Here is a 25,512-nt window from a genome sequence, read left to right as displayed (position 1 = left end):
TGCTCATGGATAGGAAGAATCAATATCATGAAAATGGCCATACTGCCCAAAGTAATTTATAGATTCAACACTATTCCCATCAAGCTACCACTGACTTTCTCCACAGAATTACAAAAAAACTACTTTAAATTTCATATGGAACGAAAAAAGAGCCCATATAGCCAAGACAATGCTAAGCAAAAAGAACAAAGCTGGAGGCATCACACTACCTGACTTCAAACTACACTACAAGGCTACAGTAACCAAAACAGTATGGTACTGGTACCAAAACAGATATATAGACCAATGGAACAGAAGAGAGACCTCAGAAATAACACCACACATCTACAACCATCTGATCTTCGACAAACCAGACAAAAACAAGCAATGGGGAAAGGATTTCGTATTTAATTAATGGTTCTGGGAAAACTGGCTAGCCATATGCAGAAAACAGGAACTGGACCCATTCCTTACATCTTATACAAAAATTAACTCAAGATGGACTAAAGACTTAAATGTCAAATCCAAAGCCATAAAAACCCTAGAAGAAAACCTAGGTAATACCATTCAGGACATAGGCATGAGAAAAGACTTCATGACTAAAACACCAAAAGCAATAGCAACAAAAGCCAAAATTGACAAATGGGATCTAATCAAACTAAAGAGCTTCTGCACAGCAAAAGAAACTATCATCAGAGTGAACAGGCAGCCTAGAGAATGGGAGAAAATTTTTGCAATCTACCCATCAGACAAAGGTAGATCTAGAATCTACAAGGAACTTAAACAAATTTACAAGAAAAAAACAACCCCATCAAAAAGTGGGTGAAGGATATGAGCAGACATTTCTCAAAAGAAGACATTTATGTGGCCAAAAAACATATGAAAAAAAGCTCATCATCACTGATCATTAGAGAAATGCAAATCAAAACCACAATGAGATACTATCTTACACCGTTAGAACAGCGATTATTAAAAAGTCAGGAAACAACAGATGCTGGCAAGGTTGTGGAGAAATAGGAACACTTTTACACTGCTGGTGTGAGTGTAAATTAGTTCAACCATTGTGGAAGACAGTGTGGCAATTCCTCAAGAATCTAGAGCCAGAAATACCATTTGACCCAGCAATCCCATTACTGAGTATATACCCAAAGGATTATAAATCATTCTACTATAAAGACACATGCAAACGTATGTTTACTGCAGCACTATTATAATAGCAAAGACTTGGAACCAACCCAAATGCCCATCAATGTTAGACTGGATAAAGAAAATATGGCACATATATACCATGGAATACTATGCAGCCATAAAAAAAGAATGATTCTGTGTCCTTTGCAGAGACATGAATGAAGCTAGAAGCCATTACCCTCAGCAAACTAACACAGGAACAGAAAACCAAATACCGCATGTTCTCACTCATTAGTGGGAGCTGAGTGTGAACAATAAGAACACATGGGACACAGGGAGGGGAACATCACACACTAGGGCCTGTAGATGGGTCGGGGGCAAGCAGAGGAAGAACATTAGGACAAATACCTAATGTGCGCGAGGCTTAAAACCTAGATGACAGGTTGCTAGGTGCAGCAAACCACCATGACACATGTATACCTGTGTAACAAACCTGCACCTTCTGCACATGTATCTCAGAACTTAAAGTAAAATAAAATAAAAGTTTTCTATTATCTTAAAGAGAATCTTAAAAGGTTTCAAAACAGGCCTGGTGCAGTGGCTCATGCCTACAATCCTAGCACTTTGGGAGGCCAAGATGGAAGGATCACTTGACTCCAGGAGTTTGAGACCAGCCTGGGCAACATGATGACACTTCTCTTAAAAAATAAAAAATGGGCGGCGGGGACAGGCATGGTGGCTCACGCTGCAAGGAGATCAAGACTATCCTGGCCAAGATGGTGAAATCCCATCTCTAGTAAAAATACAAAAATTAGCCAGCCGTGGTGGCACGCACCTGTAGACCTAGCTGCTCAGAAGACTGAGGCAGAAGAATTGCTTGAACCTAAGAGGTGGAGGTAGCAGTGAAATGAGATCATGCCACTGCACTCTAGCCTGGCAACAGAGCGAGACTCCATCTCAAAACAAAAACAAAAACAAAAACAAAAACAAAAACAAAAACAAAACAAAAAAGCAGCTTCAAAACAAAACAAAAAAAATCACTTGAAAAGTAAGTTTATCTATAAATACTAGTGTGTATGTATATATGTGGGTGTATCTGGTATAATTTTTTTTAAGAGAAAAGAGGAATCATGCTGTAAATTCAAATAGTAATGATAGGTCATGACTCCAAGAATGAGAATCATGGATCAGAGAGATGTCTGTCTGAATTTCCTCTACACAGTGTATCAACATTCATAAGGAAAAAATTTTTTGTGCCTTCCCAAACTTTACTTATATATTAAAAAAAGACAGTATCTTAGAAGGCACATATTTTTTAAAATTCATTAAAGCAGACCAAATATAAAATAAAAGATATGATGGTCATTTTACTCTAGATGATCTGAAATTTTAAAAGTGCATAAAATTAAGCCTTTGTATTCTTATAAAGTGTCACTAAAAATATTTGATTACTAATCAGAGTACAAACTGAAGTATCGACCTAGCCATACAGATTTATACATTTATCAACTAAATCTCATACGCAAAAATGTATTCTTTATCATGACAATCCACTGTTATTAATGGACTCACTCTCTCCAACAATGTTAGTATAATCTGCAGTGCGCTGCGGAATAACTGCCTAAATGTTTCGCCAAGTTTTATTATCCATGATACTCACTGCCAAGTCTACCCAAAGCACTGTAGGAGGCTATAATCCAAATTATTACAAAATTAATTTATTCATTTAAATCATGTAATTTCAGGAGCAATCTTTCACCAGAAGCTTAGCAAATTTTTTAATGCTTTATATTAAAATGCAAATGCACGAACTCTAAAAATCTCACCATTATTTTTAATTACAGAAAGAACACCAATAGATTGATTTAAAACACATAATATATAGTAAAATGCTTGTTCGTTCTGTAGTAAAACTTAATTGAATGCTCAAACAGGTTACAAATTTGCTTTAAGCAACTTTCTCATGAAGTTGTAGATTCCTAAATGCCACACACAGAGTTTCAGGTTGGAGTAATTCACCTTCCTGCAAAACGTACTACAGGCAAATAATTATAATAACAAAAATGACCTAATTAGCTCAGCTGTATGTACAAAAAAAGCAAACATAAATGAGGTGGCTCCCTATTTCATTGCTTTGTATCACTGTGACACATTCACTGCCATATTCTTGAAGCTAAAATTCCCATACTAATTGGGAAAGTAAACACAGTATGAAACTAGAAGCTGCGGCATTAGATTCTATTCTATTCTGCATTCTCCATCTGCTGTCCCACACTCACAATATTTAATTTTAGCAAAATCTAATTCAGTGTATCTCTACATGAATGCCTCATTAGACATCTCAAACTTCTGGCCTCCAAGATGGCCTCTCAAATAGGCTTTACTTCCCATCTCATTCTCTATCTAATATTTCATATCTCAGTATAAAGCACCACTCTCCATGCAGCTGCCCAAATCATAACCCAGGAATAATTCCTTCCTTGTTTTTAACCCATCCTCTACATCCAGCCTAACAACAGGCTCTGCCAATCTACCTCTAAAACCCCAAATTTATTGACTTTTCTCCATCTCTCCCATCATCACCCTAAATATCACCATATTCTTTTTTTTCAAGATAAATAATATTGTAATACAATGCATTATTTTACTAGAGCCACTTTCATTCTTGACTCCTATTCCATTCTACATTGAACAGCTCTTATATCATATTCTATATCTCATCACTCCCCTGCTTAAAAGTCTTCCAATGGCTTAAAATCCAAATTGTTTTCCTTGACCTACAGGCCTTAGATAATTTGGTTCTTTCTCATCTCTCCAAACTCATCTCGGGCCACACTTCCTCCTCAGTCACTACACCTAAGACATGTTTATCTTCTTTTAACTTCTCAAAACATACCCATTGTGGACTGAATGTTTACATCCCCCTATAATTCATGTTGAAACCCTAACCTCCAACATGATAGATAAGGTGGTGGGGCCTTTGGGAGCTGATTAGGTCATAAGGGTGGAGTCCTCATAAATGGAATTACTGTCTTTAGAAAACAGACCCCAGAGAAAGCTCTTGCTCTGTTTTACTCTGTGAGGATACAAAGAGAAGATAGCTATGAATCAGGAAGTAGGCCCTCGTCACACACTGAAATTGCAGGCATCTTCGTCTTGGACTCTCTAGCCACCAGACTGTGAAAAAATAATCAGAGGTCTTCCCTAATCACCTTAATGTAAACAGGTCCAATTCTAATTGGTCAATATTCTCAGCACTTTACTGCTTTCAAAATAGTATAAATGAAGCTTTGTGTAGTGGCAGTATCATAGCCAATGAGGTTTATCCAAGACATGATAATTGCTAACTGCAAACAGCATAAAACCAACTGCCAAAAAAATGCTTTGTGTCCCACAAGGCTTATGAAAATAACCAGATATAGACAAGTGCCATTTTTGCTACACAGAATGCTAAAAAAAAAAAAAAAAAGTGGGCAATAGAGAAGGGTATCCTTGAAGATAAACCTGTGTTTATCTACACCTTTAAAAGCTATGCATACGATTAGTTCTCTGGAAGTGCCTAAAATATTCCCACTTCAGTGACATTTAATGTCATCCAATCAGTGAGGACTTCCCTGACCCTCGTATTTAAAATAACAACGCCCTTTCCCAACAAAGTCCTTTCTCATCTTCCTTTGCTTTTTCTCTCATGGCACTCATCATCATAGGACACATAACACATACCACCATCTCTGCTTTGACCACTGGTATAGACTCCCACTTGGTCCTTTTCAATTCCCATTTGCTTCTTTCTGATTCATTAACCATACTGCAGTCAAAGGGATGTCTTAAAAAGGGAAATCTGATTCTGTTATAGGTCTGCTTAAAATGTTTCACTGGTCTCCTACCATCCCACTCTCTGTTCCTCCTGCCAGGGATTAAGTTCAATACTGTTAAAATGGCCTATAAAGCCCTGAATAGGCAGGGTCTCTGCCTGACTTCCACCTTACCACTCTCAATCTTGATCATCACACTCTAGTCAGCTCTCAGAACTTAGTAGGCTCTTTGCTTCTGAGCCTAGCCCAGTTCATTCCTTCAGCCTGAAACAACTTTCACCACCACCACCACACCACTTTCTCTAGCCCTTCCTCCTTCCTGTACAACTCCAGTTATAAATGTAACAATTACATAAAAGCGATCTGTTTAATGCCTGGCTCCTCTGCTACCCTACACATTCAGAGGGAAGGAATCGTGCCTGTCACATCTACCCAGTGTACCCTGTGCTTAGCACAGAGGCAGGCACATAGTAGGTTCTTATATTGGCTAGCTAATCCACACTACTACTGTCCGCGCATGATTCTCCCATAATGAAGATTGAATTTGCAGCCATGAAGATCAAAGACAATGAATGTTGCTGCCAAGACTTGATTAAACATAAGACCATAAAATCTGTGAGAAATATTTGTGGCAATGGAAGAACGAACAAAAATTTCCAAAAACTCACATAGACAAGGAATGAAAAATAATAGATGAAACAACACTGGCCATATACTAGTAACAGATGAGGCTGAGTGACTGATAGAGATTCATTCTACTATTTTCTTTGCTCTTATTTATACAATGTAATCTCAGTGTCCCAAAGACTGATAAAAATCTGAATTTTGCTAAAGACTTTAAAAAAGGAAGCTTATCCAATATCAATCTTTCAATGAGAAAAAAGGTACAAGGAAGAGATAGTTATGCCTCCCACAGTTCTACTTAGGAATCTACTTTTATACCACCTACAACTAGAACAGAACCTGACACTGTAACAAAAATCATAGAAATTAAAGACTCAACATAGATACACAGACAGGTAGTAGCTGCATTAAGTCTAAAAACTCTTGTTTCTGTTTTAGTAGCTTTTCTATGTTACCACAGTTACTTCTAGAAAGTTATCTATTTCCTTCTATCTAGTAAGTCCTGCTTAAAAAGAAGTCTGAGAAGGAGGGGGATGGGAGAACAATAAAAATTATTCATCCAGAAGTTCTTTTGAAATGAACTGAAAACATCTATCATCAGAATTAAAGTGCATGTGATTGTTGCTTTAAAATCCTTGAATCCGAGTCTTATGAGGTATTACCACCTTCGTATTTGTAATAAAACTCCAGCTTTACAGACATCGCCTAGGGGGAGGGAAGGGAGTTGGAGAAGGGATAGAAAAGAAAAGAAAGAAAAGTCCAGCTTAGAGAGAAAAGTGACCTGCCATGATCATACAACTGATAAGAGACACAGCAATAAGTAAATAGATCAGGTCTGGTGCTCCATCTCAGAACAACAGATTTTCAGTCCGATACTTACTCTACTATAAGCAGAAGTAGTAAAAACAAGGCAATGCAATGACAACCCACCTGTCTCTATCACACAAACCTCCAAAGAGCTGGAACCACTGCATTTAACTTTTATGTTACCTACCAAACAAAAGTATTTTCCAAATGTTGTGACTTGCTATAAAATTACCATTAGCTAATCACCATCTCCTCTTAGAAACCAGTTTTAAGTTAAAATGGCACACTATCAAATAATTAATGTGTCTAAAATATTAATTAGTTGAAAAAGCCTAACCAAATTTTAGAAACAGTGTACACTTTTAACATATTAGCAGTTAAACCTTGCCTTTATTTGCAAGTTTACAGAATGTATCTAATGCCAACCCTCCCCACCTTTTTTAGATTGTATACTCCGAAAAGCAAGAAACTAAGTTATGGCAAAAATATTTTTTATAGATTTCCTCAAATCACTGGCTTATAAGAAAAACAACTTGATATTAAATAGATAATCGCCTGCACTTGTAGTAACAACTGCTCATAAATAAAAATGCTACTTTCTTTTCTTTCTTGTGGCTGTTAACCTTATTTCACAGAGGTTAAACATTTTTGTACATAAAATGAAAACTCATAAAAAAACACTGAAAGGCACAGTATGTCCTAAATGAGTTTTCTTGGTTTCATAAGCTTTTCTTATTTCTCTTTCACAGAGTTCTGAGAAATTAAAATTAGCATTTGAAAGTATTCAAAAATTGTTTAAATTGTTGTTTAGCTGTTATAATCCACAGGTGCAGTTCTAAATGAAATAAATGTGCCATCTGTTATGTCACAATATTGAGAAATTGACAACTGCACTAACAGAAAGGTTTAATATCTCTGACTTCACAAATTAATAAAAACTTCTTTTGGAGGAAAAAACTCTACATAAAATCCAATTCCATAAATAAATTCAAACAAGACACTTCCTTTAGTTTATTTTAATAGGAAACTATTAATGAAAAATTGTTAATATTATTTTCTGTTAGTATTAGAAAGGAATAAAATAAAGAAGTCATGCAGTTAATATTTAGTTTCTCTACACTTGCCAAAGACCACACAGTAGGTGCTGGGGATACAAAAATGTAGAACATAACCCAACTAGGCTAATTGATATGCCAGCAAAACACATAAACCATATAACTATACCAGACTGTGACAAAATACAAGAGAAAAAATTGCATAAATGGACAAAAAGTCATGATAGCTGAAAGCATTAACAGTTCTGCCTCCACTTTTCTACAAAGCTCTTTGAAGCCAGGAGCCATGTTTGTCCCATCAGTGCTGGATGATCACTAGCTGCTAGCATAATGTCAGATATACATTAGGTGCTCAATAAATGTCTGTTGACTAAAACAATAAAAGAAGGAAAGCTTCTTATAGAAAGTGACAACTGAGATGAGCATTAAAACATGATTAGGAGTTAAAGGGGAAAAAGTATTCCTGATAAAAGAAACAGAATAGAAAACATCCACCATTTACCCATTTATGTTAATTAACATTCAGCATTTTACTCCAAAATATATTTTCTACAAGCAACATTTACTGAGCTAAAGATTTCCGAAATGAATATTCTCATTCTGAATAAACAGAAAATACAGTACCAAGGACTCCAGTATCCACAGCATACCTCTCATTAGACTTTGCTGTGGAGATCTCTCACAAGACTACTCAAAGTCTTAGGAGAGGTATGTTAGCTCAATTATAGCAGTGTAAGCTTAATCATAACCATCACAAATAAAACCAAACATAATAGCTACAAAAATAATTTATAACAAAAAACAAAATGGAATAAAGTATATTTTAACCAAACATCATTTTAAGTTGGATTTAATCAAACGTCGCTTTAAAATTAATTTAATAAAATTTAATAAAGGAAACTTTACAACAGTCACGTACTCAAGAAACAATATGAGCCCAGGCAGAAATAGAAAAAAAGTAATTTTATGCCTAAAAAAATTGTAATAAATGCAGCTATTAGAGTAAGTCAGCTACATTCTGTTACACTCAGTTCTGAATGTGTAACATTTTGAGTCAGACTTCAGGTGAAAGATAAACATGAGCTGTAGCTTGGTCAACTAACCTTTTATGGGCTGACAAGCATTTTCTTAAAAGGCCAGATAATAAGTATGTTAGGCTTGTGGGCCACATAGTCTCATAATTATTTAACTCTGCTACCGAAAGTAGCCACCGACAATACATAAGTGAATGAGTGTGGATGGGTTCCAGTAAATCTTTATTTACAAAAACAGGTGGCTGGCCCATGACCATATTTGCCAACCCTGTCCTGGAATCTAAAACTGACTTCTCACTAACTTTTTTCATCAAGACCGCTTTACTCCCTTTCAAATACTTTCACATAAACTGTACTGGTGTTTCATAAGGCCTCTACAGATAACAATGAAGCAAACCTAACAGATATCCTCGTTTTATCAATTAAGAAACTGAAGCTCAAAGGAGTTGACTTGATCTAAGGACTACTAAGACCAGAGACTAAAAACCAGGCCTTTGTTCTTCTAACGCTTAATCATTATCCTCCATACCCAATCTTCCAATGCCGCAAATAAAACATTCAAATCATTTTTAGAATCCTCTGCTGAACCCTCGAGTTCTTTTTAGAAGACTCAGCCATTCACAATAGACTTTAAGAACATCTACTTAACTAATTAAATTATTAACTTAAATTGTGAAGTTAATTCAAATCCTTCTTTCTTTACATGATCCTCATCTTCTTCTATTTAGGCTACCTTCTTATTTACAAGTCTCCTAAAATATCATTTAATCTTCAAATCGCCAGCAAGAAACAAGGCAGTACACCTTCTTATGGAGGTGTAAATTATTTTAATCATTTCGTAAGAGTTTGTGAACTCAGTAATAAAAATGTGGTAAGAGGCCTAGTGCCTAACTTTGCAAAGCTTATAATCTAGTTGAGAAATGCCAGATGTATAAATATGAAAGTAAGGAGTGACTCCATGTAACCTAGGTCAAATCTAAAAAATTTAAAACAAAGAAATGAGAAATGAAAAAATGTAATTTACAGTATACAATGTCATAAAATACATGTCTTACTTGCTCTTGATACCACAGAAATGCCCTAAATTTTGTATAATGAAAGTTTAACGAATACTAAATACCTACAAACACCCATTTGATGTGGTAACAGCATAGTCCAAAAGTTAAAACTAGATCACATTTTTTAAAAATTATGGCAGGTGAAGGTTTTCTTCTGTTTTATTCTAGTCATTGCCATGACAGAACATCTACTGGACTAACTCCCTGGCCAAAAACACTGTTGAAGATAGAGGAATTACAGGACATGCCCTCACTCTGCATGGTAGGATGGGACTGGAGAAGTAATCATGCAAGTTGAAACTAAGCAAAGTGATCTTCATAACTAATGGGGACAATTACGATTGTTCCACAATCTTTAAAAAATTTTGTCAAAACATTTAAAAACTCTTACTGTTGATTATAAATATACACTAGAGGCTGAGCACAGTAGCTCATGCCTGTAATCCCAGCACTCTGGGAGGCCAAAGTGGGCAGATCACTTGAGGCCCGGAATTCGAGACCAGCCTGGACAACATGGCAAAACCCTGTTTCTACTAAAAATACAAAATCAGCTGTGCATGTTGGTACATGCTTGTAATCCCAGCTACTCAGAAGGCTGAGACATGAAAATTGCTTGAACCTGGGAGGCGGAGGATGCAGTGAGCTGCGATTGCACCACTGCACTCCAGCCTGGGTAACAGAGTGAAACTTAGTCTCAACAAAACAAAACAAACCACCACAATAAATGTATACTGAAAAATAAAAAGTTAAAAGAAATCCTAATATTTATTTAGTACAATTATAATTTAACACATTAGAAACATTGAGAACTGAAGTGTTTTATTTTTAAATTTTATTTTATTTTTTTTAGAGACAGGGTCTCACTCTGTCACTCAGGGTGGAGTGTGGTGGCACGATCATGGCTCACTGTAACCTTGAACTCCTTGGGCTCAAGCAATCCTCCTGCCTCAGCCTGCCTAGGACTGTGGGCACATGCCAGCATGCCCTGGTTAATTTTAAAATTTTTTTGTAGTGATGAGGTCTTGCTATGTTGCCCAGGCTGGTCTCCAACTCCTAGCCTCAAGTAATCCTCCCAGTTGGGCCTCCTAAAGAATGCTGGGATTACAGGCATGGGCCACCACACCCAGCCAAAAGTATTTTATTTCTTTGTAAAAACTTAAGAACTTATAGTTTGAAGAGTGCTTGCTTTCTCAACATATAACTTATGGGCAAGCATCCTTCCCATGTCTTGGTGAATTGAAGTCATTTTTTCTACATTTTAATCAACTTCTAACATTTTACTATTTGTATTTCAATGTCATAAAATACCTGCGAGTTCCTTTAATAAGAAGTTTTTTATAGCATCACTTCCTTTGGGACATCTTCATCCTTTTGTCACAACTACTTTCCTTATTCATGCCAGTAAGTTCACCTTTACTGCATATAAGTTCCTCAATAAGTTCCCCTGGCTGCATAATCTAGTCTCTTGAAGGGCAGCCATGTCAACATTTTCAAAGTCAGCTATTGCTTCCATAACCCCCTTTCTTTCTATTCAAATTTCATTCCCAACATTATCAGTTTGTTTCTTTGTTGGATTTACATCTCTCTTGGCCAATTCCCTTTTTCAATTATCGATTTTTATAAAATGTTACATGGGTTTATTGCTGGAGACAAGGAGGCAACCACAACTACATGCTTTGCTATCTGTGGGTGAAATGAATAATAGACATAGAGAGGCCAATCACTGACAGATATGGAAAGAAGTGACATAATTTATCACTAATCATAAGCTCATCTGTTGTTATGTAATGATTCCTGGACTAAACTAGCAACAAAGTTCGCATTTTATGTAATTATCTGCAGTCAATATACCACTGTAATTGAAATTTGAACTATACAGTTGAGGACCTGGTGTTACTTAACTAAACCACAGTAACTGAAATTCATGCATACTGGAACCATGTAAAGGGAGGACTATCTGTACATAAAACAATCGTTTGAAAACACTAGAGGGTGATCAATGCAGGCAAGATCACAGAGTTATTTAAATTCTCCAAAACATGAGGGATACAGAGATGACCACCACATTCCACTTAGCTTTTTCCTTCGGAGTATTTTCTAAACCACACCAAGGAGAAAGGGAATTGAAGCACAAAACAAGTCTACTGTCCTGAGAAATCAGAGGTTGGAGTTCAATCCCCACACATGTGGAGGTATCTTTGTACGCACCCAGAATTTTCCATCGTGACCACAGAAGGGTCACGCCTGAGGAATCAAAGACCACATCCCTAGAGTAATGGCATTTCCTTCAGAAGCTAAACCCAAGTTTATATGACATATGCCATATGTTAGGGGCTAAGCAATCAGTCTAATGCCAGAGAATCCATGAACAGAGGGACACCAAAAGAGTAGAATGTAAGGGATGACTAAAAGTAGCCTCTGCACAAATCTGGGCACAGAGGCTACAATTTAAACTTGTACCACCAATTCTAAAATGTATCAATTACTCACAGGGTTATGGCTGTATCATATTTTATAAAGTGGTATTCTAAAATTAAACACTATTATGCTTACCATTTTGTAATCCCATCCAGAGTTGCTTGTGATCTTTTTTCTGCATTTCATTGATTACTTGACTTTTATGTTTTAAAGCATCAGCTTCTTTCATACATGACATAAAATGAGCTTCAATTGCATCCTTAGATGGACAGTGCAGAAGGTCTTTTTCTGGAAAACTCTATCAAAGGAAAAAATACACATATAAAACAGGTACACACATTACAAAATTAACCTCTTAAAAGAGAACTATATCCCCCGGTTTATCAATATTTCTAGTAAACTATCTCCTAGCACTGAAATAACCCAAAATACTTTTAAATTTAACTTAAAAATCTTTAGCTATTTGGCCCATTTTGTACTTTTCCCAAATAATTCTTATGTGTTTTATAACAACATGAGAAAAGGCATCAAAGGGTAATAATCTGAAAAATAGCTTTTCAACTGACCATACCAAGTATTGGCAAAGATGTGGAATGGAGCCCTCACACAGTACTGACAGAAATGTAAAACAGTATAACCACTTTGGAAAAGTCTGGTAGTTTCTTAAGGATAGTAAACAGACATCTACCATCTGACCCAGCCATTCCACAACTAGGCATCTACCTAAGAGAAATGAAAGTAGTATGTCTATATAAGGACTTGCTACATGAACGTTCACAATAGTTTTATTTGTAACAGCCCCAAACAGAAAACAAATCTAAACATCAACAGGTAAATGAACATATAAATTGTGGCATAAACTTACTCACTTCGAATAGGTAAAGCTTACTATAAGTCAATTAGACCTCAATAAAGCTGTTAAAAACTAGATTTTAAAGTCAAATAGCTAAATTTACATTCTGTAACTTCACTGGTTCTTTTAGGCAGCTAAAGCAATGATCATTGGACATACACAGAGTTATGTAAATGAAACGACTGAAAAAAAGATAATGAGAGCTAACAGTTACTGAACACTTACTGTGACACTGTATTAAAACTTTTTATATGGATTATCTTATTTAATCCTCACAACACTTGAGGTAAACATTACTATTATTGCTATTTTACAGATAAAAAAATTAAAGTTAGGGAATATCTAAAGTCACAAGTGTCATTTAGCTTGCTAGGGAGCTAGGATTTAAGACTAATTTGACTCAAGTCCTATCTTTTAACCATTATACAATATCACTTCCTCCAAAGACTTAAATATTTAAGATAATTATTACATTCAAACATGATTTTACAAAGTTATTATCCTATATGTACTTTAATACATTTAAACAGAAGTAAAAATGGCAAAAAAAATAGCATATAGCCTACTCAGGTTACCGTATTCATAAACAACATTCAATTATCCCTGTCATGGAGCTTTCATAAAAAGAATGAAATGAAAAGATAAAGAAAGAAGCTCCTGAGTGACTATGAAACACTGATGGAAAGCAGGAATTAGAAAGCGATTAAAGACACCATTCCTCATCTCTCTCAATACTTTTTTAATAAGTCAAATTTATGATTCACATGCAGTCAAATGCAGAAATCAAGAGTACAATAAAATGAGTTTTGACAATGAGTAACTGTCAGCCCAAGTACAGAGCATTACCATCACCCACAAAACGTCCTCTGTGCCCTTTGCAGTCAGTTCCCTCATTCCCTTCCCAAGAAATCACTGATAATGACATATAACACTAGATTAGTTTTGCCTGTAATAAAATCTCATATAAACAGAACTGCATTATTGTGTAACTTAGTATCTTTCACTTAGCATAATATTTTTGAGATTCATTCCTGTTACTGCACATATCAGTAATTAATTCCTTTTTGTTGCTGAGTAGCATGCCATTTAATGAATACACCACAATCTGTTTATCTAAAAACTTGTTAATAGACACTAGGATTGTTTCCACATCCTGGCTATTATTTAAAAAGCTGCTATGAACATTAACACACAAGTCTTTTATAGACACATGTCTTCATCTTTCTTGGATATACAGCTGGAAAAAGAAATGCTGGGTCACAGAGTAAGTGTATATTCTAATTTTACTTAAAAACTGCCAAACTATTTTTCAACATGATGTATGATGTTACACTCCCACTAGCAATGTATGAGTTCTGGTTACTCCATGTCCTCAAACTTGCTACTGTCAATCTTTTTCATTTAGTCATTCTAGTAAGCGTAATGTAATGTCTCTTTGTGGTTCTAATTTACATTTCCAAGATGACTAAAGATGTTGAGTGCCTTTTCATGTGTTTGTTGGTAAATTCATATATGTTCTGTGAACTAAGATTTTCACATTTGTTTAAAAGCAACTACTAGGCAAGAAGTTGAGTATAATGTGAATTTTATGGTTGCATATGTAAATATTGTTCACAAGAAATGCTAGGTGAACAGAAAATTTCACCCAGCTAAACTAATCAGCTGGGAACACATACAATGCACACATGTGCACACCTCCAAAATGGACCAGCTACTTCAATTCATGTTAGGAGTTGTATTCATCTACATCAGGTGCTACAATTTCTTGTTCGATATCAGAAAATCCTCCTTTCACTTCACCTGTCATGGCGCAAGTCTTCTATATCCGTTTCTGCAAGCAAACTTCCAGTCTTTGCAACATGAAATGCCATATTTATTGTAGTATTTATGCATTTCTCATACATTTTACCTGTTAAAACTGTGGTATGGTTTTTACTAGGTTCCTGTTTTTTTGTCAGTGTAAGTTTGTGGATGTTGTGCCCCTAACCCTTTCCCCCGTAAGTCCAGTAGTTTTCATTGCACAATTTTTAAAAGCAAAGTTAAGAACACATACAATGTATTATAGAAGTGCCTATACTGAGCAGACATCCTTGCCTTTTTCCTCATCTTAGAGTAAAACATTCAATAAACCATCATGTAGCATGACTTTAATTGTAGCCTTTTCATATCTATCCTTTGTCAAATAGAGTGAATTCCCTTCTATTCCTAAGCTTGCTATAAGTTTTGATGACAAATGGGTATTAAATTCTGTCAATGAATGACTTTTTCTGTATCTATTGATTTTTCTATTTTATTCTGTGATTTACATTGATTGAGATGTTTTATTTTGAGAGGGTCTCACTGTGTCACCCAGGCTGGAGCACAGTGGCACAATCACAGCTCACTGCAGCCTCAACCTCTGGGGCCCAAGCGATCCTCCCAATTCAGTCTTCTGAGTAGCTGGAACCACAGGTGTACACCACCATGCTCAGCTAATTTTTAAATTTTTTTGTAGAGATGAGGTCTCCCTATGTTGCCCAGGCTGGTCTTGAACTTCTAGGTTCAAGTAATCCTCCTGGCTCAGCCTTCCAAAGTACTGGGATTACAGGCGCGACCCACTGCACCTGGCCTACATGCGTTGAGATTTGAATGTTGAATCAATTTTGTACTCCTAGGATAAACTCAACTCAATCATGGTGTGTACTGTCTTTTTTAATTATTGCAAGATTCAATTTGATGGTACTTCATTGAAGGCTCTTGCATCCATGATCATGAAATATATTGGCTTATAATTTTCTTTTAATGTCTTTAACAGGTTTCAATATCAGGGTTATTCTGGCCTCTAACACAAGTTGGTGTCTCATTTCTGGAAAAAGTTTGTAAAGAGTAAGAAAGTTTGTAAAGTTTGTAATATTATTTCTTAAACATTTTATTTCATTTTATTTTTAACTTTAGAGACACAGTCTCACTACGTTGCCCAGGCTGGAGTGCAGTGGCTATTCACAGGCACAATCCCACTACTGATCAGCACGGGAGTTTTGACCTGCTCCATTTCTGACCTGGGCCGGTTCACCCTTCCTTAGGTAACATGGGGGTCTCTTGCTCCCAGGAGGTCACCATATTGATGCCAAACTTAGCATGGAAATCCAATTGGCATAGCACACTACAGCCCAGAACTCCTAGGCTCAAGCGATTCTCCCGCCTCAGTGTTCTGAGTAGCTGGGACGACAGGCATGTGCCACTGTACCCGACTAGTTCTTAGGTATTTTATAGAGTTCTCCAATGAAACTCTCTGTGCAAGGTGTTTTACTCTGTGAGGTTTTTAAAATTACAAATCAAATTTACTTGCAGATTAAAGAGCTATTCATTTATGTTCTTATGTCAGTTTTGGCGACTTGTGTTTTCATTGAATTTGTCCATCTGTCAGATTTATCGGCATAAAGGTATTTATTCAGTTAATATAAATGAATTATATAATGTGCAGTCATTTGTGTCTTCTTTCACTTAACATGATATTTTCAAGGTTGTAACATATTATCAGTAATTCCTTCCTTTTCACGACCAAATTATACTCCATTGTAAGGATACGTACAGTATTTTGTTTATTCATCAGCTGATGGACATTGGGTTATTTCCGCTTTGCCTATTATGAACATTCATGTATAAGTTTTTGTGTGGACACGAGTTATTTCCATATTTTGCATATTAGAATTACATATTCAGTTCTCTTGGCAATATTACTAAGAGTAGAATTGCTGGGTAACACGGTAAGTATATCATTTGATGACATAGTAAACCGCTTTCCAAAAAGGCTACACCATTTTCATTCTCATCAGCAACGTACGAAGGGTCTAATAAGCCTATACCCTCTCCATCATGTGTTACCGTTTTTTGTTGGTTTTTTTTTTTTGGAGACAGGGTTGCACTCTGTCATTCAGGCTGGGTTGCAGACACGCGATCAGGACACACCTCAGTCTTCCAAATAGCTGGGACTATAGGCACATGCCACCACACCAGGCTATTTTTTAAAAAATTATTTTAGTAGAGATGAGTTCTCGTTATGTTGATCACACTGGTCTCGAAATCCTGAGCTCAAGTGATACAGCTGCCTCATCCCCACAAAGTGCTGGGATTAAAGGCATGAGCCACCACATCCAGCCTTGTACATCATCTTTTTGATGATAACCAATCTAGAGGGTGTGAAGGGGTAATTCATTGTGTGGTTTTTTGTTTTTTTCTTTTTTTGCTTTTCCCTAAAAACTAGTTATGCTGAACATCTTTTCGTGTGTTTACTGGACATTTATATAACTTCTTCACAGAAATATCTATTCGAATTCTTTGACTAATTTTTAATTGGGTTTCTTTTTTTTATCTTTTTATTATCAAGTTATTTCCATATTCTGTATATTAAACTATTAGATAGTATAAGACTGCAAATATTTTCTCCCATTCTGTAGGCACCCCACACACAGTCTTGATTATAGCTTTGACACTGAGTAGTGTAACCATTATTTTTTTAAAATATTTCTTCTGACCCATTCTCTCTCCTCTCCTTGAACTCCAATTACACGCAGACTGCCTGATATTATCCCAGAGGCTCTGTTTTTTCTCTATGCCAATTTCCATCTCTCTGTTCACCAAACTGGTAACTTCTGTGGATCTGTCTTTGAGTTCAAAGAACCTTACTTCTGCCATCTTTAATTTGTTGTTAAGCCCATGTAGTAAATTCCTCATTTCAGATATTTTTCTACACAGTTCTACAACTTTGTGACTTTTTTTCTCTTAAGTTACTGAATTTATAATAGTTGTTTTAATTCATTTTTCTGGTAGTACCAAGATGTGGATTCTCTTAGGTCAGTTTCTATTGAGAGTAAATTTTTTTTTTATTTGATATGGACCATATTTTCTTGCTTATTTGCAAGTCGAGTAGTTGTGGATTGTATGGTGGACACTGTGAATAATATGTTGTAAGGATTCTAGATTATATTGTCTTCCTTTAAAACGCTAAGTTTTGTTCTGGCTGGCAGTTAATTTACTGGCAGCTCTCCTTAATCCTAAAAAGGCAAGTCCAGAGCAACTCTTACTCTAGGGTTAAAGACTGGCAATAGAGATTGGCAAACTTTCTGTAAAGGATTACACAGTAAATATTTAACACTGTGCAGGTCATACAGTCTCTACTGCAAATACTCAACTAGGCTGTCATAGCCGCAAAGCAACCATAGACAATACGTATATGAATTTCCATGAATGGCTGCATTTCAATGCAACTTTATTTATGGTCATCACTAAATCTATATTTCATGTAATTTTCACATGTTACAAAATATTTTTTTAAATTTTTTTCCAACCACTTAAAAATGTAAAAACTACTCTTACATCACAGGCCATGCAAAAACAGTCAGTGGGCCACATTTGCCAACTCCTGCTCTAATGTATGATCCTTACTCCAAAATCATGGTCTTTCTGGCATCTCAGGTAACTGCTCAGTATGTAGCCAAATGTCTCTCCACTTTGAATGAGCTGGAATCCAACACTTTCCAGCATCATAAGACGTTCAGTATCTTGTTCCACTCTTAACCCTACAACATTCACTCTCTACTAGACCTTGTAGAGTATCAGCTATGCATGTGCAACCCAGGCCTCAGCCAAGCACCCAGGGAGAACATACACATATACTTTGTGCTAAGGCACCCACAGTTTTCAACACGATTGTTTTTGCATATCAGTGTAAATGTTAACACAATGGGAAGGGCCAATAACATCTTGATATTATTATATCATGAAAACAGCTTTGACCTGAAGAATCCATTGAAAGGGTTTCAGGAAACTGACACATAGAAGGATCTCCACATTTGTTGAATGAATGAATGAGTGAATAAATAAACAAACAAGTAGACAGCTATGATGTATTTTAATCTAGATTTCAAAGTATTTTAGAGTTTATTTTTAACACACAAAAAAATCTAATTATTGGAATTATTTTCCAACATTAACAGAGAAGACTCATTAGGCAATATAGCACCCCTACCCTTAATATGTTTGAAGTATTTTTATCTCCACACCTCTCTAAACTTAAAAACTGTTGTATATGCAAGCATTCCTTGCTTTGCATGTAACATGGTGAGTGAAATTCATGCATACCAGCACTATGTGCTCCATCTATACTGTTCTTTGGTAACTAAGGTGTTTAATAATATGGTATTGTGCAAAGCACATTATTATAAATGTACATGGAAATAAGCTCTAATGACCCACAAACTCAAATTCAGTAAAACAGGAAGGAAAACCATCATAAGAAGAATGAGCACCCTTTGGGCAGTAACTATGAATGGACACTCCTGACGGGAAAGAAACTCAGACACGTAAATGACTTTTTCAAACTCTACATGCCTCTCTCCAATAAAATATAGGAGATCAGGTGGATCACTTGACTTGAGGTCAGGAGTTCGAGACCAGTTCAAGTACCTGAGACCGACATGGTGAAATCATTGCTATTTGAGAATGAATCACTGTTCGTGATCAACTAATATAAGAGACCGACATGATGGAATCATTGCTATTTGAGAATGAATCACTGTTTATGATCAATTAACGTAAGCGTTTCCAATCACAAAAACCAAATGTGTTTGTGAATTGGGGGTCAGGAACAGAGCAGAAGCAAGGTGGCTAAGGGAATGAGGGACCAGCACTTCACAAACTATTGAGACAAAATTAGGTCACACTAAATTCAGTCTGGTCTTAAAAACTACAGGAATGAACATTTCTCAAAACAGAGGTAGATCAAATCTTTGGAATTCCATCTCCTAACCCTTCTCTTAATTCAATCAAAATAGCCTTAGAATTACTCAACAGTATTAGGTTGTCCCCTCTGTACTTCCATATCCACATCTACATGCAGGATTTCTCTTGTTCCTAGTTGACTTTTAAAAATTAACACCAACTTTCAAAACTTTGATAAATTTTATTTTTTATAGAGGCAGCGTCTCACTACATTGCCCAGGCTGGTCTTGAACTCCTGGGCTCAAATGATCCACCCACCTCAGCCTCCCAAAGTGCTGGGATTACAGGCGTGAGCCACTAAGCCTGGCCCAAAAACTCGTAAATTTTAAACAGTGTATTCAGCACTAATAAAGAAAATCAGTTCATACATTAAAAGTGTAAGTGTTTCTGCCAAGAGTTAGAAAAAAATTGAAAAGTATCTTATAGACAAATACTAATCAAAGTTTAGCAACTAAAAGAGTGTCATGGGAAAAGAAAGAAATAACTTCACTTCAAAAGAAAATTCTACTCGAAGTCTGTTTACTATGTATCACAAATGGGACAAAGGAGAAATGCAATTTACTATACCTTAAAATGTACTGTGATGTTCCAAGGAAGAGCTGAACTTGATGCAAGAAGATCAAATAGTAAACCAATTGGATAATGCCTAAAAATGAAACAGTATATTTTCAGAAAATAAATATGTAAAGTTATAACTACAACTCCAAAATAAATTTCCAACACATATTTTAACACCAAATGTCAGGCGCTTTAACCACAAATCACAGAAAGGCTACATTCTTTTTTACGTGCCTGGGCTAGTATGATCTACTTTCCAGGCATCAAGTGGTTTCCTTCTAAACACTTCATTCCCATAGAAACCTCAATATGCACAATGGGATTGTGGGCAAAGGCATTCTTTATCAGCCGTGTGAACTGTTATGTCACAGTACTGCTGCATCTAATTGTCATCCCAGTATTCATAAAGGACAGTTGATTTTTGTAAATTTATTTAAATATCTTTTTTACTTTTAGAACTTAAAATTTTTAAAAACTGTAAGAACCAAGATGAGCACCTAAAATGCATGCAAATCACCTATTCTGTGGTTACTATTAACATTATAGCATATAAATTTCCAGTCTTTACCTATACATACATATCTAAATATAGATCAGGACTACCCTTTAAAACTGTACTATAACCTTTTTCACATAATATAATGTCAACATTTTCCCAAGTCACTGAATATTCTTCTGAAACCTAATTCTAAATTAAAAAAAAATAAGTTCCAAAATAAGAGAACATTTCCTAATATAACCATTACTCACAGTGAAGTAAATTACTTAGCAATAAATAAACATGACTAATACAAACGTTGTAGATTTCAATGGACAAACCTTAAGCCATCCTTTTAAAAAGTCTAAAGTAAATGAGCTTACTTGGTTAATCAGAATTAAATAATACGGGTTGAGTATCCCATTTCCAAAATGCTTGGGATCAGAAGTGTTTCAGATTTCAGCTTTTTTTTTAAAATTCTGGAATATTTGCATCATATTCTTGCCATTTGAGCATCCCAAATCTGAAAATCTGAAATGCTGGAATGAGCACTTCCTTTGAGTGTCATGTCAGTGCTATGTTTACCTATGTATGTACAGGTAAATGTACTTAGATTCTGGATTTCAAATTGTGGGATGTGGGATGCTCAACCTGTACTCACAACCAAGGCAAAAATAAAACTACTTGGTGTTATACACAGTCCTGTCTTTATCTGTATCATCTATTATGAGTTACTCCTAGATTTAAGAGCTGCAAAATTTGAAATCACATCAAATTTATCTCAAAATGAGTAACTGTGACCAAGATTCAAATGTCAGTTAATATTATTTATGCTTGTGCTACTCTGGGCACAATGCCTATGGGATAGCCCTGCTCTGCAAGGAGCAGTACATTTGCTTATATATAAAACATATATATATGTTTATATATATAATTGTATATATATAATTTATGCTTGCTTACTTGTACATAATTATGGGAAAGTCATCAGTTTCTAGAGATCATGTATTTATTTGGTAGGAACTTAGGATGGGCCAGGTACAGTAACTCAAGCCTGTAATCCCAACACTTTGGGAGGCCAAGGCGGGTGGATCACTTGACTTGAAGTCAGGAGTTGCAGACAGTTCCAGTACCTGAGACTGACATGGTGAAACTCTGTCTCTACCCAAAAATACAAAAAAAAAAAAAAAAAGAAAGAAAAAAAAAATTAGCCGGGCATGATGGCACACAGCTGTAGCCCCAGCTACTCAGGAGGCTGAGGTGGGAGAATCTCTCGAGCCCGAGAGGTAGAGGCTGCAGTGAGCCAAGACTGCGCCACTGCACTCCAGCCTGGACGACAGAGTGAGGCCTTGCCTCGAGAAAAAAAAAAAAAAAAGAATTTAGGATGAATGCCCTGTTGGTAAAAATAAAACAGTGGGGGTACTTTTAGTCTTATATACATTATATCTCTTAATAAGAACCCTTAAATTTCTCTCTAATCAATCCTTTCATATCCAGAAAATAATACTGAAGAAAACTATAGAACCAGGAAAAACTCTCACCTCAGTCAAAACCTAAAAAAAATATATATATACACACACACACACACACATATATATATACATATATAGCACTATAGACAAGTCATAGATTTAATCCAATTCTGATCCTTCTCTCTGAAGTATTAAAATTGAACAAACTCTAAAATAATACCTCATACTTTTACAAAACAGACCCTTTAACGTCTTCGATTTATTTTTTTTTAGAATATCTCTCTTAGGTATCTGCAACAGGGTTAAAGATGAATGTAGGCACTTAACTGAAGTTTTATTTACTTGGATTTCATTAAAAAGACTTAAAATTTCAAAAGTGACACCATATTGCTTTCCAGATTCTAAACAGCACTGAAAATACAATTACAAAGAACTCCACTAAGCAAAATAAAGAGTCAATCTATTAGATAAGATTCACTTGAGATCACATAAAACTACTACAATCCAGTGTTTTACATATTCCCTGCCATTAACAAATATGTGAAACACTTTTGTAAATTTATAAGCAAATTCTAAACCAAATATCATATCTTAAAGTAATCTATAATATAAAATCAAGTTTTTTTTGTTTTTTTTTTTTTTGAGACAGGGTCTTACTCTGTAACCTAGGCTGGAGTGCAGTGGTGCAGTCAGAGCTCACTACAACCTTGACCTCCTGGGCTCAGGCTGGTCTCAAACTTCTGGGCTCAAGCAATACTCCCACCTTGGCCACCCAAAGTAATGAGATTATAGGCATGAGCCACTGTGTCCAGCCCAAATAACTTTTAAAGGAAATATCTGGATAAGAATACAAGTTAAACATAAGACTCAATCATCAATTATTTTTTACCCCCAATATTTAAAAAATGAGAAAACTGTAAATACACAGAATCTTGAACAAAGTCCATAATGAATAGCTGCTGAATGCATAAATCAAAGAAGTCCACAGACTAACCCTAGGTACAACATAAAGATCCAATGGAGCCAATTTTAGGTTCTGAGTTTCTTTTTTGAGCAGTTCCAACTATTTTAATGATTGATACTTCATGACTTTTATTCACTCTTAAAGGTATTCCAAAGAACAGAAAAAACTCACTTTAAAAAAAAAAGATAAAACTTACTCCATGTAGTAATTACTATATGGAGCCACTGGACCCTTTTATAAATCTAAGATATATTTTAGGGTCTTACTGATTTTATTGTTTCCTATACATTTTACTATTTCATCACTCTGGAACTTATTTCATCATTATTTGTCAATTATTCCCAATAAGAGACTAAAACAGTAAGAAATTGAAAAAATAACGTGATGCCTAGAAGGATGACAGAAGAATGTACCCTTCTTTCATTTTCTTACTGTGTTGCCTAAAGTATTGAAACATCTTTCAAGAAAGTGTAAAACAAGAATGCAGGCTAGGCTGGGTACAGTGGCTTACATCTGTAATCCCAGCACTTTGAGAGGCTGAGGCGGGTGGATCACCTGAGGTTAGGAATTCAAGACCAGGCTGACCAATATGGTGAAACCCCATCACTACTAAAAATACAAAAACTAGCTAGGCGTGGTGGCATGCACCTGTAGTTCCAGTTACTCAGGAGGCTGAGACAGGTGAATTACTTGAACCCGGGAGGTTGAGGTTGCAGTAAGCCAAGACTGTGACACTGCACTCCAGCCTAAGCAACAGAGAGAGACTCAGTCTCAGAAAAAAGAAAAAAGAAAGCAGACCCCATTCTGGAATCAGTTTTTAGCTATCATTAACACAGTTGAAAATTCCAAATTTCTCATTTTCTACCTATAATGGCAGAGAAAAAAACTTGACAGAGGAAGATGTTTCACAATTATTAGACAAATCAGGACAAAAAGGAAAGAGAAACAGCAATACTCTGGACTTTAATGACAATAGTGAAATTGATCATTTAAGTGAAATCTCAAACTCTGAGTCTTTAGACGATATCAAATTTTACATAGCTCAAGAACTAATAGAAGAACAATATATTTCTAAGGACAAAAAGGAACGTATGATAATCTTAACAGCTTAGTCATCAACAGAAAAAACTTCATTACATGATATTTTATGACAAAAACCTGGACCATTCCATTTTACTAAAAGAACGTGTGACAATATTATTTCGTCTTTTATGTTACTTATAAACTCAAATTTCTTTGATAGTGGGCAAATGCAAAAGGTCTATTTATATACAAAGAAGACTGAAGGAATTAGATCACATAGAAATGAAAAAAAGTACTAGACTGCTCAGTCTAATTGGTGTTGATTCACATAAAAAAGAAAATATTTTGTAATGAAATCATGAGCTGGCAAAGGGTTTATAGATTTCTTCAAGTATTATTAACACTATTAGAAGCAAGAAGGGCCAGAAGTAATAAGCCAGAACCTCTCAGAGGTATATTTGTACATATAAAAATTAATGAGCAATTAGTTGCATTCAGGGGATGCTGACCATTTTAGATACCTTTAAAACTAGAAAAATATGAAATGAAAATGTAAATCTGTGTATTTAAACCTGTATTAAAATTTCTTATAAAGTTGTTATACACTATTCCTTTATTCTAGCTTCTCTAAATTATTTGGAAACTGACTTAAATACATATATTATATATTATACATAATAAAAATATTTATATATTATATATAATATATTATATATCAAAAATATTTTTGTATATTATGTATAACAAATATATATTACATATAATAAAAATATATTTATTATATATAATAAAAATATATATTATATATATAATAAATATATATATATTTTTCTTAAATTCATTGAGGCTGGGCATGGTGGCTCATGCCTGTAATCCCAGAACTTTGGGAAGCTGAGGCAGGTGGATTGCTTGAGCCCAGGAGTTCGACACTAGCCTGAGCAACATGGCAAAATCCTGTCTCCACAAAAAATACAAAAAAAAAAAAATGAGCCAGGCATGATCTGTACTCAACAGCGTGAGACCCTGTCAAAATCTTTTTTTTTTTTTTTTTTGAGAGAGAGTCTCACTTCTTCTCACTCTGTTGCCCAGGATGGAATGCAGTGGTGTTATCTTGGCTCACTGCAACCTCCACCTCCCGGGTTCAAGCGATTCTCCCAAGTAGCTGGGATTACAAGCATGCACCACCACACCCGGCTAATTTCTGTATTTTTAGTACAGATGGGGTTTCTGTTGGCCAGGCTAGTCTTGAACTCCTGACCTCATGATCCACCTGCCTCGGCCTCTGAAAGTGCTGGGATTATGCAATCATCAGCCACTGTGCCTGGCCCTACCCTGTCGAAATCTTAAAACTTTTTATTTCACTGGTCCCAGATGGTAAATGATGATGACTCCTTTGTCTTGGTATATTAAGAATTAAGATATAAATGTAAACATAGACTTCCTCTAAATTATGTTTAAATTTAAATTAGCTGGGCGTGGTGGCATGC

The 25,512-nt window shown here is 35.6% G+C and overlaps 1 protein-coding gene and 1 pseudogene across 7 annotated transcripts in view; one reads left to right on the top strand and one right to left on the bottom strand.

The window, feature by feature from the left end:
• ATG5 (autophagy related 5) overlaps nucleotides 1–25,512 on the bottom strand; it is a 134,710-nt gene that overhangs the window by 82,043 nt on the left and 27,155 nt on the right. For all 7 annotated transcript variants that reach the window (XM_005552246.5, XM_065543658.2, XM_015449021.4 and 4 more), the window contains 2 exons: nucleotides 20,098–20,176; nucleotides 12,054–12,216 (listed from right to left, as the gene is read on the bottom strand). In XM_005552246.5, the coding sequence (XP_005552303.2) occupies nucleotides 12,054–12,216; nucleotides 20,098–20,176 (242 nt within the window). The remainder of the gene's footprint in view (nucleotides 1–12,053; nucleotides 12,217–20,097; nucleotides 20,177–25,512) is intronic.
• LOC135970725 (U4 spliceosomal RNA) lies at nucleotides 4,394–4,526 on the top strand (annotated as a pseudogene).

Source organism: Macaca fascicularis, chromosome 4 (genome assembly GCF_037993035.2).
Source record: "Macaca fascicularis isolate 582-1 chromosome 4, T2T-MFA8v1.1".
Lineage (NCBI taxonomy): Eukaryota > Metazoa > Chordata > Mammalia > Primates > Cercopithecidae > Macaca > Macaca fascicularis.
Note: the sequence above shows the minus strand (reverse complement) of the source record. Positions and strands in the feature narration are given on the sequence as shown.